Source organism: Rhinoraja longicauda, chromosome 10, assembly GCF_053455715.1.
Source record: "Rhinoraja longicauda isolate Sanriku21f chromosome 10, sRhiLon1.1, whole genome shotgun sequence".
Taxonomy (NCBI): domain Eukaryota; kingdom Metazoa; phylum Chordata; class Chondrichthyes; order Rajiformes; family Arhynchobatidae; genus Rhinoraja; species Rhinoraja longicauda.
The window spans coordinates 5,756,301-5,773,644 of NC_135962.1; the positions used below are offsets into that span (position 1 = coordinate 5,756,301).

A 17,344-nucleotide genomic window follows, 5' to 3' on the forward strand; every position below is an offset into this window, starting at 1 on the left:
GTAAACTTAATTGTTTAGCTTAATGCTTTAGTACCCACTCCCTCAGGAGGTTGGAGTTAGTGAGGCAGGCGGTCACAGACAGAGAGATGAATGGAGAAGGACTCTCAGCTAAAGGACATGCCCACTAGCGTTGTCAGGGTGCAGTTCTGATACCTGAGCCTCCACAGTGTGTAGGAAGGATCTGCAGATGCTAGTTTAAGCCGAAGAGAGACACAAAATGCTGGAGTAACTCAGCGGGACAGGCAGTGTCTCTGGAGAGAAGGAGTGGGTGATGTTTCGGGTCGAGACCCTTCTTCATACTACAAGACTCCTAGTGATGGTGATGCAGCTGTACTCAGTAAAGATGTCCCCTGTGGACCTATGCCTTGAGCTTCTTCACAGCTCCAGCAGTAGAAACGTGCAAGGAACACTTTGAGGTAGCTGGCTAGGAGATTATGGTCATAACATTCCAGACATTTGGCTCATGGTTTTAGATTTAGAGATACAGCGCAGAAACAGGCCCTTCGGCCCACCGGGTCCGCGCCGCCCAGCGATCCCCACACACTAACACTATCCTACACCCACTAGGGACCATTTTTACATTTGCCCAGCCAATTAACCTACATACCTGTACATCTTTGGAGTGTGGGAGGAAATCAAAGATCTCGGAGAAAACCCACGCAGGTCACAGGGAGAACGTACGAACTCCGTACAGACGGCGCCCGTAGTCGGGATGGAACCTGAGTCTCCGGCGCTGCATTCGCTGTAAGGCAGCAACTCTACCGCTGCGCCACCGTGCCGCCCTAACCCTAATACTTACCACGAAGATAATTGTATTGCAGTTTGCCATATCCTGTTGTACTTTGGAGGTCACGGTTCCTCTCCACTTCAAGAAAGCAAAAGCACATTAGACCCTTTTACCAAAGGCAAGTGATGTGACATGGATTTGCACAAGTTGCAGAATTCCCCATAATAATAATAATAATAATAATAATAATAATAATACATTTATTTTATATAGCGCTTTTCAAGATACTCAAAGACGCTTCACAAAGCAAACAGTCTATGCAAAGAATAAACTGGAAAAATCCCACTCTGAGCACGGGGAGATTGTGCAAACTCCAGACGGACAGCACCTGTAGTCAGGATCGAACCGGGGTCTCTGGCGCTGTAGACCCAGGTCTCCTGATTGTGCACCTGCTTCTTTTTTTTTTTTTTGCAGGAGGAGGCCATTCGGCCCTTCGAGCCAGCACCGCCATTCTATGTGATCATGGCTGATCATTCTCAATCAGTACCCCGTTCCTGCCTTCTCCCCATACCCCCTGACTCCGCTATCCTTAAGATCTCTATCCAGCTCTCTCTTGAATGCATTCAGAGAATTGGCCTCCACTGCCTTCTGAGGCAGAGAATTCCACAAATTCACAACTCTGACTGAAAAAGTTTTTCCTCATCTCAGTTCTAAATGGCCTACCCCTTATTCTTAAACTGTGGCCCCTTGTTCTGGACTCCCCCAACATTGGGAACATGTTTCCTACCTCTAACGTGTCCAACCCCTTAATAATCTTATACGTTTCGATAAGATCTCCTCTCATCCTAAATTCCAGTGTATACAAGCCTAGTCGCTCCAGTCTTTCATCATATGACAGTCCCGCCATTCCGGGAATTAACCTAGTACGCCCTCAATAGCAAGAATATCCTTCCTCAAATTTGGAGACCAAAACTGCACACGGTACTCCAGGTGCGGTCTCACTAGGGCCCTGTACAACTGCACACAGTACTCCAGGTGCGGTCTCACTAGGGCCCTGTACAACTGCAGAAGGACCTTCTCTCCATTGCAAGATTAAAATACACACAGGTTAATTCGCTTGGATGCAAAAAAAGATTCCATTCTCTCTCTTAAAATGCACATTACTATCTTTCCATTAAACTGAAAACTATCGTCCTCCACGCAAGTTTCACAACTGAAAGCTCTTCGTTCTCAAGACCCTGCCTCTTTGGGCTCTTCAAATGTTTCCCTTAACATTCAGTGAAATACTCTGTTAACTTTTGCATTTCACTCTCCCCAGTAACTGCTTCAGCTGGGTAAGGTCACTCAATAATCTTTTCTCACTCAGATTTTTTCACAAACGTACAGTGATCCCGCAGTAATCAAATTTGGAAATATTTTGTCCAAATTTGATTTAGTGCTCCCAATCTGCAGAATGTAATTCAGGTTGAAGACAGGCACAAAACGCTGGAACCGAAACATCACCCATCCCTTCTCTCCAAAGATGTTGCCTGCCCCGCTGTGTTACTCCAGCATTTTGTATGTTATTTTGTATGTTATCGGCTTAAACCAGCATCTGCAGTTCCTTCCTACACATGTAATTCAGAGTATTGGCCAAATAAAGTCCCATATCTATGGGACTATGTCTACGAGCGCCAGTATTTCAGCAGCTCCCTGGTCCACTCATCCCTTCCTACCCAAACCACCCCAACCCCGGGCACTTTCCCCTGCAACCGCATGAGATGCAACACCTGTCCCTTTACTTCCCCCCTCAACTCCATCCAAGGACCCAAACAGTCTTTCCAGGTGAGACAGAGGTTCACCTGCACCTCCTCCAACCTCATCTATTGCATCCACTGCTCCAGATGTCAACTTATTTACATCGGCGAAACCAAGCTCAGGCTCGGCAATCGCTTGGCTCAACACCTGCGCTCGGTCCGCGTTGGCCAAACTGGTCTCCCGGTGGCCAAGCACTTCAACTCCCCCTCCCATTCCCAGTCTGACCTTTCTGTCATGGGCCTCCTCCAGTGCCATAGTGAGGCCCACCGAAAATTGGAGGAACAGCGCCTCATATTTCGCCTGGGCAGCTTGCAGCCCAGCGGTATGAACATCGACTTCTCTAACTTTAAATAGTTCCTCTGTCCCTCTCTTCCCCTCCCCCTTCCCAGATCTCCCTCTATCTTCCTGTCTCCACCTATATCCTTCCTTTGTCCCGCCCCCCTGACATCAGTCTGAAGAAGGGTCTCGACCCGAAACGTCATCCATTCCGTCTCTCCTGAGATGCTGCCTGACCTGCTGAGTTACTCCAGCATTTTGTGAATAAATACCTTCGGACTATGTTAACAAGCCTTTTTATTTTCTTAGCTTCACAAACTAGAGGACAACATTTCCCATTCTCGCCCATAAGAATCCCGCTGCACTAGAGTACCCATCAGGAAGAGTAGCATGTGAAGCATCACTAAAGGTAACTAGCTTCATTTTCCTTGGTTCGCACAAGCGAGCGTTTGTCTAATTTTAAATCTCATTAGTTTCTTCTTTTTTCCCCTTTAAAACATTCCCCAGTTGACCTTAACACATCAAAACTAACAACTAGCTTAACCCTAATTGTACGTCAAGTTCAGCAGTGTTAATCAAACTGCATTCATTCTCTTTAGATATAACATCACCTGTTAGTAATAACCTAGCTGAATTAATCGGAATGCAAACCATAATCTCTAAATAGCAATGTTGATTTTAGTTAACACCATTCTCTCTTTAACCTTATCTAATATATTCAAATGCCCCACATTTGTAACTTGAAATTCTTCTTTGAGAGTCAATAGAGCCAAGATTGTAACATGCACTGAAACGGAACAATGGCATTTCTACTTGCAGCACTTAACAGGTTTGTAAACAGCACTGGACGGATAACATAATAACCAAAATAAGAAGTCTGAAGAAGGGTCTCGACCTGAAACGTCACCCATTCCTTCTCTCCTGAGATGCTGCCTGACCTGCTGAGTTACTCCAGCATTTTGTAAAGAAAAGAAGTTCAATAAATAAAGAAACCCGATACGGTGTAAACAAAATAAAAGCCCAAAGTCCCTAGTTTGTAGTTTGTACTTCAAAGTTTAGTTGGAGTTTGTCGTGTTTCTATAGCCTGATGATTAGTTTAGGTTAGTTTAGTTTATTGTGTCACGAGTGCCAAAGTACATCCAGTCAGCAGAAAGACAATAAATGATTACAACTGAGCCATTTACAGCATATACATACATGATAAGGGAATAACTTTTTGTGCAATGTAAAGCCAGCAAAGTCCGATCAAAGATAGTCCGAGGGTCACCAAAGAGGTAGATAGTAGTTCGGCACTGCTCTCTGGTTGTGGTAGGATGATCCACTTGCCTGATAACAGCTGGGAAGAAATTGTCCCAGAATCTGGAGGTGTGCGTTTTCACATTTCTATACCTTTTGCCTGATGGGAGAGGGGAGAAGAGGGAGTGGCCAGGGTGCGACTCGTCCTTGATTATGCTGCTGGCCTTGCCAAGGCAGCGTGAGGTATAAATGAGTCAATAGAAGGGAGGCTGGTTTGTGTGATGGTCTGGGCTGCATCCACGATTCGCCGCAATTTCTCAAACCAAGCTGTGATGCATCCTGATAAAATGCTTGCTATGGTGCATCTGTAGAAGTTGGTGAGAGTTGTCGGGGACATGCCAAACCTTCTAAGAAAGTAGAGGCGTTGGTGTGCATTCTTAGACGTTGCTTCAATATGGGTGGTCCAGGAGAAGTCGTTGGTGATATTGACTCTGATGAATTTGAAGATTTCAACCATCTCTACTTCGGCGCTGTCAATGCAAACTGGGTTATTCGTTCGACTTTGCTTCCTGAAGTCGATCACTATCTCCTTTGTCTTGCTGACATTGAGAGAAAGGTTATTGTCTCGGCACCAGGACACGAGGTTCTCGATCTCCTTCATGTTCTCCATCTCACTGGGATACAGGTGCTTCAGGAGAGACAGGGGTGAGGGTGAAAGAGGAGGGTGGGTTGCGTTATTGGCCAAGGAGGCAGTGGTCAGAGGTGACATTCCGGACGGCTCGTCTAGTGGGGCTATATGGGTGGAGCTGAGGAACAGGAAAGGAATGATCACCTTGTTGGGGGTGTACTACAGACCCCCAAATAGTCAACGGGAATTAGAAGAGCAAATGTGCCAGGAGTTTGCAGACAGCTGCAAGTTAAATAAGGTTGTTATAGTAGGAGATTTTAACTTTCCCAATATTGACTGGGAACATCATCGTGTGAAAGGTTTAGACGGGGTGCAATTTCTCAAAGGTGTCCAGGAGAGTTTTCTGCAGCAATTTGTAGAGGGCCTCAGGCGTGAAAGTTCAACACTTGATCTAGTCTTGGGAAATTGAGAAGGGCAAGTGAAATATGAGGTGCTGTTCCTCCAATTTCTGGTGGGCCTCACTATGGCACTGGAGGAGGCCCATGACAGAAAGTGCCATAGTGAGGCCCACCGGAAATTGGAGGAACAGCACCTCATATTTCGCTTGGGCAGCTTGCAGCCCAGCAGTATGAACATTGACTTCTCCAACTTTAGATAGTTCCTCTCTCCCTCTCTTCCCCTCCCCCTTCCCAGTTCTCCCACTGTCTTCCTGTCTCCACCTATATCCTTTCTTTGTCCCGCCCCCCTGACATCAGTCTGAAGAAAGGTCTCGACCCGAAACGTCACCCATTCCCTCTCTCCTGAGATGCTGCCTGACCTGCTGAATTACTCCAGCATTTTGTGATACCACATCCCAGAAGCCTCACTCTGGCCATGAGAAGCATTTGGCTTGTATAAATTTTCTTTTAGATTTGTTAAGGGAAGTTTGTGTCCATCTAATGAGTAAATCCTTTGAGAAGTGTAAGAAAATAACTGCAGATGCTGCTACAAATCGGAGGTATTTATTTCACAAAATGCTGGAGTAACTCAGCAGGTCAGGCAGCATCTCAGGAGAGAAGGAATGGGTGACGTTTCGGGTCGATACCCTCCTTCAGACTGATGTTTCGGGTCTGAAGAAGGGTCTCGACCCGAAACGTCACCCATTCCATCTCTCCAGAGATGCTGCCTGACCCGCTGAGTTACTCCAGCATTTTGTGTCTATATTCAGTGTGAACCGGCATCTGCAGTTCCTTCCTACACATCCATAATTGATTATCAATGTTGATTTTTATCTTTCCTTCGCTCTCCTGCCCCGTCCCCATATCCCTAGACTCTCGTAATACCGAAAATATATCTCCGCTGAGTAGTAACTGGGACTTGCTTGGTTATTGATTTCCAGAAACATTCACTTCATTATTCCCTCACAGGTTGTGAATGAAGTGTTGTTCACAGCATGTGATGCAGAGTGGAATCCTACCAGGAAGACAATGGGGACTTTCAGCTCTCACATCACCACAGGTCATGGCTGACACATTTGGTTATTGGAAAGAATAAATAGATATAACTATCTTATTGTGTATGGTCCACTTTTCATACAGAGATACAGCATAGAAACAGGCCCTTTGGGGCCTATAAACCCGGCCATTCAGGACATTTTCTACCGGCGGTGCCTGCGGAAGGCATGCAGCATCATCAAGGACCACAGCCACCCAGCACGCAGGCTGTTCTCCTTGTTACCGTCAGGCAGACGATACAGGAGTATGTATAATAAGAAGATAACTGCAGATGCTGGTACAAATCGAAGGTATTTATTCACAAAATGCTGGAGTAACTCAGCAGGTCAGGCAGCATCTCGGGAGAGAAGGAATGGGTGACGTTTCGGGTCGAGACCCTTCTTCAGACTGATGTCAGGGGGGCGGGACAAAGGAAGGATATAGGTGGAGACAGGAAGATAGAGGGAGATCTGGGAAGGAGGAGGGGACGGGAGGGACAGAGGAACTATCTAAAGTTGGAGAAGTCAATGTTCATACCACTGGGCTGCAAGCTGCCCAGGCGAAATATGGTCCAATTTCCGGTGGGCCTCACTATGGCACTGGAGGATGCCCATGACAGAAAGGTCAGACAAAGGTTAATGCGGACCGAGCGCAGGTGTTCAGCGAAGTGATCGCCGAGCCTGCGCTTGGTTTCGCCGATGTAAATAAGTTGACATCTAGAGCAGCGGGTGCAATAGATGAGGTTGGAGGAGGTGCAAGTGAACCTTTGTCTCACCTGGAAAGACTGTTTGGGTCCTTGGATGGAGTTGAGGGGGGAGGTAAAGGGACAGGTGTTGCATCTCGTGCGGTTGCAGGGGAAAGTGCCCGGGGTTGGGGTGGTTTGGGTAGGAAGGGACGAGTGGACCAGGGAGTTACGGAGTGAACGGTCTCTGCGGAACGGAGAGGGGAGGGGATGGGAAGATATGGCCAGTGGTGGGGTCCCGTTGTAGGTGACGGAAATGTTGGTGGATGATTCGTTGGATCCGCTGGCTGGTGGGGTGGAAGGTGAGAATGAGGGGGATTCTGTCCTTGTTGCGAGTGGGGGGAGGGGGAGCAGGAGCGGAGCTGCGGGATGTAGAAGAGACCCTAGTGAGAGCCTCATCTATAATGGAGGAGGGGAAGCCCCGTTTCCTGAAGAACGAGGACATCTCTGAAGCACTAGTGCGATACGGGAGTATGGCTGTGCGTACCGCCAGTCTTAAGAACAGTTTCTACCATCAGGCTTCTGAACTCATAAACACATTTCAAATCATATATGTTGATTATTTTTAATATTGTCTTTTTACCTATGAAATAAGAATTGCAAGATGGTATGCGGAAATGCGTAGTTGTATCCCATTAGAAAAAGCTACTTATAATCTGAGAGATAAATATGATTTCTTTTTGAAACTTTGGAACCCATTCACTTTAAAACTAGGATTAAGAATTGGAAATATTTAATTTCAGGATTGTTTTGATACCCCTAAAAAGAATTTAATAAGAAATTAGCCGGAAGTGTTCCCTTCTTGTCTCCAGGTTTCCTTCTTTCATCTTTCTTTCTTTCTTTCCTTTTTTAATTTTTTAATTTCTTTATCTTTCTTCTTCTCCTTTTTCCTCTTTTTTTCTAACTGGGGGGTGGGGGGAGGGGGGTTGTGGGTGGGGAGATAATACAGAACAATACAGGTATAATCGAATTTAAATGTATAATCGAATTTATAATGTAGGTACCATCGCGTACTATGAGTTCATACATGTATTTGTTTTGTTAAAATTTAAATAAAATTAATTTAAAAAAAATACATTTCATTGTACCTGTTGACCCTGTGCTAACCTACAAACACAATTTATTATTATTAATTATTTATTATTATAAAGTCTGTGTCCATCCACATTAATCCTACTTTAATTCCACTTTTTTAAATTTCAAAAATGCCTATTTACACCAATCCTACATTAATTAACTCCACTTTTTCTTATTAACCTCCCAGTCCCGTCAACTATCCCCCAGACTGTATATCGCCCACCTTTACAGGGGCCGTGTACTTTACTTGCCTGCCACGGTCAGAGAACCTGTGTCATAGACCGGAACCCACCGGAAGGAGCAATTTACAGGGGCCAATTAACCCACCCACCCTTGGGATGTGGGAGGAAACCGGAGCACTCAGGGGAGAAACTCATATGGTCACAGGGAGAATGTACAAACTTCACGCCTACTCCACCTGAGGTCAGGATTGAACCTGGGTCTCTGCAGCGGTGAGGCAGTGACAGTAACACTGTGCCTCTCCGATAGGAATTTTATTCAGTCGGAAGAAGGGTCTCGACCCGACACGTCACCCATTCCTTCTCTCCTGAGATGCTGCCTGGCCTGCTGAGTTACTCCAGTCTTTTGTGAAAAAACGGAATTTTATTCCTAATCAATTTTCTCTTCCGTATGTAAAGCAGCCAGAGTTTAAGAGGACCAGAATACAAAAATGTGATGTGATGCTGAGGCTCCATAAGGAGCTGGTCAGGCTGCATTTGAAGTACAGTGAGCAATTTTGGGCCCCATATCTGAGGAGGGATGTGCTGGCCCTGGAGAGGGTCCAGAGGTGGTTTACAACAACGATCCCAGAAATGTGTGGGTTAACATATGATGAGAGTTTGTCGGCACTGGGCCTGTACTCGCTGGAGTTTAAAAGGATGAGGGGGGACCTCATTGAAACTTATCGAATAGTGAGAGGCCTGGATAGGGTGGATGTGGAGAGGATGTTTCCACTGGTGGGAGAGTCTAGGACTAGAGGTTCTAGCCTCAGAATTAAAGGACTGTGGCGGTCCCTGGGTATCAGGCCACTCCTAGGGTCAGCCCCCTCGGCACTTGATCGACAGGCTTAAGGGGTTAAGACTCAGGCCGTTAGGGGGAGTGGTTTATCCCTAGGTGGACTTTGTTGTGAGTGGAGGCTCACAACCAAATAAATAACTTTTTAAATCTGCCTGGCGTCCAGCCTTTTTCTGGCCTCCGCCAGGCCACTACAGGACGTTCCTTTAGGAAGATGAGTCGGGATTTCTTTAGTCAGTGGGCAGTGAATCTGTGGAATTCTTTGCCACAGAAGGCTGCGGAGGCTGTCAATGGATATTTTTAAGGCAGAGATAGATAGATTCTTGATTAGTGCGGGTGTCAGGGGTTATGAGGAGAAGGCAGGAGAATGGGGTTAGGAGGGAGAGATAGATCAGCCAAGATTGAATGGCGGAGTAGACTTGATGGGCCGAATGGCCTAATTCTGCTCCTATCGCTAATGAACATGAACTTACTGTTATAATGTGGTTGCGGTAACATTATGTGCATTGCTATTCATCTTTGGAGATGGTGGATATGTGGAGTGTTTTACAACACACCTCATTACATGAAAGAGGCCTGTCCATTTCCCATGTCTTCCAAGCAATTTTGGATCTTGCTATTGTTAAAGTTTAGAATTCCACATCTGGTGGTCTTTGCTGACGGAGACCAGGGGCTCATCCGCCGTGGACGGAGGACCCACCCGGTATGCCCGACTTGCCCGCCACGGTCAAAGACCCTGTGTCATAGACCGGAACCAGCCCAGAAGGACCAGCCTGCCCGCCGCGGATCGACGACCTGCGCCGTGGACTGGGAACCCACCTGGTACATGACCGGCTCACACTGGCCCAGACTGGAAGGAGTCAAACGGAGGGCCGGCTGTGGGAGGGAGTGCAACGTGGCAGGGCAGAGGGCCGCTGGAGGCCCTGCAGCTGCCTGGGGCTCGCCTGGACAGGGCGCCGTTCCAAGGTGCCAAGCACATGGAACAGACGCAGCATACAGCGGTGGAGCGGTGGCGGAGAACACCAACGGCCGCGCTGGGCCAGACTGACCCAGGCAACCCCGCCAGGACAGTGGCCATTCATTGTCAGGTCAAGAACCCTGCACTTACAACAACTGGGACTTGAAAATGGCGCCAAACTGCTGACGCTCTGCACTGTCTCAGTGTACTACTGCTATACACTTGTACTGTTTCTGAGATGCTTATCTAATATGTATCTGAGTGCTTATGTAAAGTGGTACTTGTACTGAATATTGTACAAAAATGAATTTCACTGTACCTCAGTTCAGTGACAAATAAAACACTGTACAGTACCATACCATGCCGTACCATACCATACCATGCTGTACCATGCCATACTGTACCATACCATGCCATACCATGCTGTACCATGCCATACCATACCGTACCATACCCTGCTGTACCATACCATGCTGTACCATACCATGCTGTACCATGCCATACCGTACCATACCTTGCCATACCATGCCGTACCATACCATGCTGTACCGTACCATACCATGCTGTACCATACCATGCCATACCATACTGTACCATACCTTGCCATACCATGCCGTACCATACCATGCTGTACCATACCGTACCATACCATACTGTACCATACCTTGCCATACCATGCCGTACCATACCATGCTGTACCATACCGTACCATACCATACCGCTTGCCCAGTGTTCCAGACCCATGCAACAATTCCCGTCTAGCTAATTCACTTTTGTTTGTGTTGATTTTTCTCGATGAATGTATAGTTTAGTTTAGAGATACAGCGCAGAAACAGGCCCTTCGGCCCACCGGGTCCATGCTGACCAGCAATCCCCGCGCACTAACACTATCCTACACCCACTAGGGACAATTTCTACATTTACCAAGCCAATTAACCTACAAACCTGTACGTCTTTGGAGTGTGGGAGGAAACCGAAGATCTCGGAGAAAAACCACGCAGGACACGGGGAGAACGTACAAACTCCGTACAGACAGCACCCGTAGTCGGGATTGAGCCCGGATATCCGGCGCTGGATTCGCTGAAAGGCAGCAACTCTACCGCTGCGCCACCGTGGCCTCCGATCACTTGTCAGAAAGGTGGGAACTGTACAGGAAGGTTGCACCTTAATTGGAGCAATTGATTGGAAGGGGAGAGCTGTCATTGCAAGGATATTTGTGCATGTTTCTTGGGAGGGTTTATTTGAGAGGTAATTTGACGGGTGAAAGGGGGTGTGTGGGAAGCATAGAAGCATAAGAGCAAGGGGTAGGTAGGTGGATGAGGGGAACAGACTCAAATGTAGAGGGTAAATGCAACAAGTCCATTGGGCAGTTACACTGAGTAACCTGACCATAATAAAGCAAACTTATACAAAATCCACAGTGGCTTGCTGCTGAGGATGGATTGTGATTAGGGTTATGTCGTGTGGTTGGAGAGCTTGTTGGTCAATGAGTCAAGTCAAGTCAATTTTATTTGTACAGCACATTTAAAAACAACTCACGTTGACCAAAGTGCTGTACATCAGTTCAGGTACTAAGAAACGAACATACAGTGGCACACAAACATGACAGCACATACATAAACAGTTCACAGCGCCCCCTCAGAAGGCCTCAAGAGCTAGGATGAGAGGAAACTATTCTTGAACTCAGTCTGAAGAAGGGTCTCGACCCTAAACGTCACCCATTCCTTCTCTCCAGAGATGCTGTCTGACCCGTGAGTTACTCCAGGGCGGCACGGTGGCGCAGCAGTAGAGTTGCTGCCTCACAGCGAATGCAGTGCCGGAGACTCAGGTTCGATCCCGACTACGGGCGCCGTCTGTATGGAGTTTGTACGTTCTCCCCGCGACCTGCGAGGGTTTTCACCGAGATCTTCGGTTTCCTCCCACACTCCAAAGACGTACAGGTTTGCAGGTTAATTGACTGGGTAAATGTAAAATTTGTCCCTAGTGTTTGTAGGATAGTGTTAATGAGCGGGGATCGCTGGGCGGCGCGGAGTCGGTGGGCCGAAGGGCCTGTTTCCGTGCTGTATCTCTAAATCTAAATCTAAAAAAAATCCAGCTTTTTGCGTCCATCTTCCTGAAGCTCCTACCATTTTAGAGTAGCCATTACAGTAGTTTACAATAAGCTATTTAGGGAATTCAAACATGCAGCGTCTCTATAAGTTCCTCTTCACCCACTCTGCCAGTTACATCCTCAAAGCACTCTGATAAATTTGTCTCATGTGATTTTCCTTTTTTTCTGAAACCATGTGGATTCAGCTGAATTACGATTAATTTTAATTTTTTTCCAATCCACTGGGACGTTTCCAGGTTCTAGTAAATGTTAGAAGATTACAGTTAATGCATTCACCATCTCTGCTGCTATTATTTTGAAGACAGCGAGATTCAAGCCATCAGGGTCAGGGGACTTGTCAGCCTTTGATTCCATTCCTGTCGTACATTCTGAAGAGTACATTCTCTTCAGTTGTGGTCGTTTTAAGTTCTTCCTTCCCTTTTGCTCATCGATTTTCCACTATTATTGGAATGCCTTCAGCAGTGACACTAGTTGGATATATGTTGAGTGTCTCTGTCATTTTCTTATTGTGTAGGAAGGAACTGCAGATGTGTAGGAAAAAAAACCCTGCAGATGCTGGTTTAAATCGAAGGTGGGACACAAAATGCTGGAGTAACTCAGCGGGTCAGGCAGCATCTCGGGAGAGAAGGAATGGGTGACGTTTCGGGTCGAGACCCTTCTTCAGACTGATGAAACGTCACCCATTCCTTCTCTCCCGAGATGCTGCCTGGCCCGCTGAGTTACTCCAGCATTTTGTGTCTTCCAAGGAACTGCAGATGCTGGTTTACACCGAAAATAGACACAAAATGCTGGAGTAACTCAGCGGGACAGGCAGCATCTCTGGAGAGAAGGAATGGGTGACGTTTCGGGTCGAGACCCATCTTCAGACTGAGAGTCAGGGGAGAGGGAAACTGGAGATATGGAGGGGTACAAAGAGAATGTAAGGTGTGAAAAAGACAGATCAAAGCAGACAATGCTGAGGAAATGTAGAATGGTTCTTGTTGGGTGAGGGGAAGGTGACAACGAGGCAGACAATCAGCAATATTTAATCATGAGGCCGGTGAAACTAGTCGGAGAACTAGTGTGGGGGAGGGATGGAGAGAGAGGGAAAGCAAGGGTTACCTGAAATTAGAGAAATAAATATTCATACTCCTGGGTTGTTTTTATTTCCTTTTTATTTATTTTTATTTGGTCTTATTTTTCTTCGGTAATTTCCAAGTCTCATCCTTGGTTGCTCCCTTTTTAAAAAATCTCCCTTGAGAAACTCTTGATTTGTTTTTGTTTCCTACAAGTTTATTTATTCTCAGTGTCTTTGCTCTCCTTAAAATCATTTTCGTCATTCTCTGCAGGTTTCTAAAATTTCTTCTGGTCTACCATTCAAATCGAAAAAATAAATAAATTTAATAATACGATCCTCAGTGTCCTTCGTTAGCCCCAAATAGATTATTCCTTGAGTGGAATATTTCTCAGTGGAATGTATTTAAAAAAAGAGTTAGGAAATATTTCCTTAATGTCTGCCATTGATTATAGACCATTTTATCTTTCCTATTTTTTCAGTCAACTTTAGCTAACTGCCTTCAGATCTTTCAGACTTTTGTAATTCCCTTTATTTCAGTTTCAGACATTAACTTTAGGCCCAATTTCAAACTTTCAAAGTGAACATGAAATTATCATGTTATGATCACTCTTCCCCCAAAGGGCATAATTGAAATGTCCTGAGCAGAACAGAGTGTTAGAGTAACTCAGCAGGTCAGGCAGCACCTGTGGAGAGAATGGATAGGTGTCATTTAAATTGCCCTGTCTTGTTACACTTGTCCAGTTATTAAATGTTTTTTTCTTAGTTAATTCTGCTTCCAAGAAGATGTGCCGAATATGCAGGGGATTTGTTGTCATGCCTAGCTACGCCAATTTGACTAATCTATAGCAAAATTGCAGTTGCTCAATTATTGCAGTACATTTGGAGGTGCAAAGGTCTTGGGAGCGCTGGTGCAGGATTCCCAAAAAGTTAATTTGCAAGTCAAATCACTAGTAGGGAAGGCAAATGCAATGCTAGCAATTATTTCTAGAGGGCTACAACACAAAAACCAGGATGTAATGCCGAGGCTCTATAAGGCAGTGATCAGGCCACATTTGGAGCATTGTGAGCAATTTTGGGCACCCTATCTGAGGAAGGATGTACTGGCTCTGGAGAGGTTCCAGAGGAGGTTTACGAGAATGATCTCAGGAATGAGTAGGTAATCATATTATGAGCGTTTGTACAGCACTGGGCCTGTAACCGCTGAAGTTTAGAAGTATGAGGGGAGACCTCATTGAAACGTACCGAATAGTGAAAGGTTTGGAGAGAGTGAATGTGGAGAGGATGTTTCCACTAGTGGGAGAGTCCAGGACTAGAGGTTATAGCCTCAGAATTAAAGGACATTCCATTAGGAAGGAGATGAGGAGGAATTTCTTTAGTCAGAGGGTGGTAAATCTGTGGAATTCTTTGTCACAGAGGGCTGTGGAGGCCAAGTCAATGGATATTTTTAAGGCAGAGATAGATAGATTCTTGATTAGTATAGGTGTCAGGTGTTATGGGGAGAAGGCAGGAGAATGGGGTTAGGAGGGAGAGATAGATCAGCCATGATTGAATGATGGAGTAGACTTGATGGGCCCAATGGCCTAATTCTCCTATCACTTATGACCTTATGACATTTGTTACAAGCCGTTGTTCTTTCTTAGTTTATATTCTGTGCTGGAGGGAAGCTCCTGTTTAACATCTCCCACCTATGCTTTCTCTTCTGTGATTTTTTTAATCTCCACCCAAACAGGTTTAACATTCTGTGCACCCAGATCCTTTCTCTTTGATCTTGTTCTTTCTCAACAGAACTGCCCATCTCTGTTTTTTCTTAATCTGCCTCTCCTTTCATAGCATCAAATACTGCTTGTGTGCTGAGATTCCATTATTAAAGACAGACACAAAATGCTGGAGTAACTCAGCGGTACAGGCAGCATCTTCAGATAGAAGGAATGGGTGACATTTTGGGTCGAGATCCTTCTTTAGACTCTGTGTGACATTTTGTGTCTATCTTCGGTGTATGCCAGCATCTGCAGTTCCTTCCTACACATTAATGTCTGATTTTAAACTTTTTTAATGTTCTTCGAAGGATATGAAATCTGGAGTCCATAACTACTCCCTCTCTCTTCTCGTATAATGTCATGATATCGTAACTAGGGTTGCCAACTATCCCGTATTAGCCGGGACATCCTGTATTTTGGGCTAAATTGATTTGTCCCGTAAGGGACCGCCCTTGTCCCGTATTAGGCCCGGCAACGCTGTAGGCCCGGACGCTGTATGCCCGGACGCTGTAGGCCCGGATGCTGTAGGCCCGGATGCTGTAGGCCCGGACGCTGTAGGCCCGGACGCTGTAGGCCCGGACGCTGTAGGCCCGGACGCTGTAGGCCTGGACGCTGTAGGCCCGGACAGTGTAGGCCCGGACGCCCGGGCGCCGCCTAACGAAGGTTGCGTAGCAACCCACCTCCTGGCCCGGACGGCCGCACAGGAGCACTTGGCCGCTGGCTGGGTGAGGTCACGTGGGGCGCGGGGTGGTGACGCCATCTTGTCCCTTATTTGGGAGTGAGATAGTTGGCAACCCTAATCGTAACACATCTTGGCCGTAGGAAGGGGGACCCCGAGTAACCTCTGTTTTGCTTCTCCTCATAATGATAACGTGGATCTTAGCACAGGAGACCTTTGAAGGAGCGGTATGTGCTCCTGTTCTTTGGAAAAGACTATAATGCATGCTAACTTATTGTGCCTACATTATGCTGACATTCTCAACCTGTCTTTGTTGATTTGTTTCATGCAGTCTGACTGCCATGACATTTGCACGTGTGTGCATGCGCATGTGTGCCCATTGCGACTTTCTCCATTGCAAGAAATCCCTCTGTGTTTCCACAGGCTGGGAGAGCAGTTCTACCAGGAAGCCATCGAACATTGTCGCAACTACAATGCCCGCCTGTGTGCCGAGCGCAGTGTGCGGCTGCCGTTCCTGGACTCGCAAACCGGAGTCGCTCAAAACAACTGCTACATCTGGATGGAGAAGAGACACCGGGGCCCGGGTAATGTGCTAGTGCGACTCTGGGAGTTCCCAGAGTTAAACATAGAAACATAGAAAATAGGCGCAGGAGTAGGCCATTAGGCCCTTCCAGCCAGCACCGCCATTCAATAAGATCATGGCTGATCATCCAAAATCAGTACCCCGTTCCTGCTCTCTCCCCATATCCATTGATTCAGTTAGCCCTAAGAGCTATATATAGCTCTCTCTCTTGAAAATATCCAGTGAATTGGCCTCCACTGCCTTCTGTGGCAGAGAATTCCACAGATTCACAACTCTCTGGATGAAAATGTTTTTCCTCATCTCAGTCCTAAATGGCCGACTCCTTACTCCCTGGTTCTGGACTCCCCCAACACCGAGAACATTTTTCCTGCATTTAGCCTGTACAATCCCTTAAGAATTTTATATGTTTCTAAATTCCAGTGAATATAAGCCCTGTCGATCCATTCTTTTGTTTCCTTTGCTGGAAGAATCATGCTTGATACAGTTGTAACATGTTCTCAATCATGCTACTTTCTTCCACAATATGTGCAATTCGTATCACGACTTGGGAGAGGTTAGAAAAATACCAAAGAGAAGGTCAAAACCTGGAATCTTATTCTCTGATGCCACTTGAGGATTAAAGCTGCAAAATGGTGAGGGAAGAGGGCAGGCGGGATTGATGTAGGGACCTGTGGTTGACGGTAGGCATGGACTCAGTGGGCCAAAGGGCCTGTCTCTCCATCTAAGCTGCCATGTATGTTTAGAGTCAAGAGTGTGTTATTGTCATATATCCCAGATTGAACAATGACATTCCTACTTGCAGCCGCACAACAGAATATGTAAACATAGTATACACTGGAATTTAGAAGGATGAGAGGAGATCTTATCGAAACGTATAAGATTATTAAGGGGTTGGACACGTTAGAGGCAGGAAACATGTTCCCAATGTTGGGGGAGTCCAGAACAAGGGGCCACAGTTTAAGAATAAGGGGTAGGCCATTTAGAACTGAGATGAGGAAAAACTTTTTCAGTCAGAGAGTTGTGAATCTGTGGAATTCTCTGCCTCAGAAGGCAGTGGAGGCCAATTCTCTGAATGCATTCAAGAGAGAGCTAGATAGAGCTCTTAAGGATAGCGGAGTCAGGGGGTATGGGGAGAAGGCAGGAACGGGGTACTGATTGAGAATGATCAGCCATGATCACATTGAATGGCAGTGCTGGCTCAAAGGGCCGAATGGCCTCCTCCTGCACCTAT

General features: G+C 46.3%; 1 protein-coding gene across 10 annotated transcripts in view; it reads left to right on the plus strand.

Annotated features, from left to right (window-relative positions):
- The window catches only part of dpf3 (double PHD fingers 3), a 140,302-nt gene that overhangs the window by 27,729 nt on the left and 95,229 nt on the right, over positions 1-17,344 (plus strand). For 5 of the 10 annotated variants that reach the window (XR_013547703.1, XR_013547704.1, XR_013547705.1 and 2 more), the window contains exon 2: positions 15,954-16,114. Coding sequence is in view for 7 of the 10 variants with exons in the window: in XM_078406135.1 (XP_078262261.1) it covers positions 15,954-16,114 (161 nt within the window). In the remaining 3 variants the exon portion in view is untranslated. Of the gene's footprint in view, positions 1-3,109; positions 3,210-3,558; positions 3,630-15,953; positions 16,115-17,344 lie in introns of all 10 variants that reach the window. The other 5 variants (XM_078406132.1, XM_078406133.1, XM_078406136.1 and 2 more) reach the window with 3 other exon arrangements.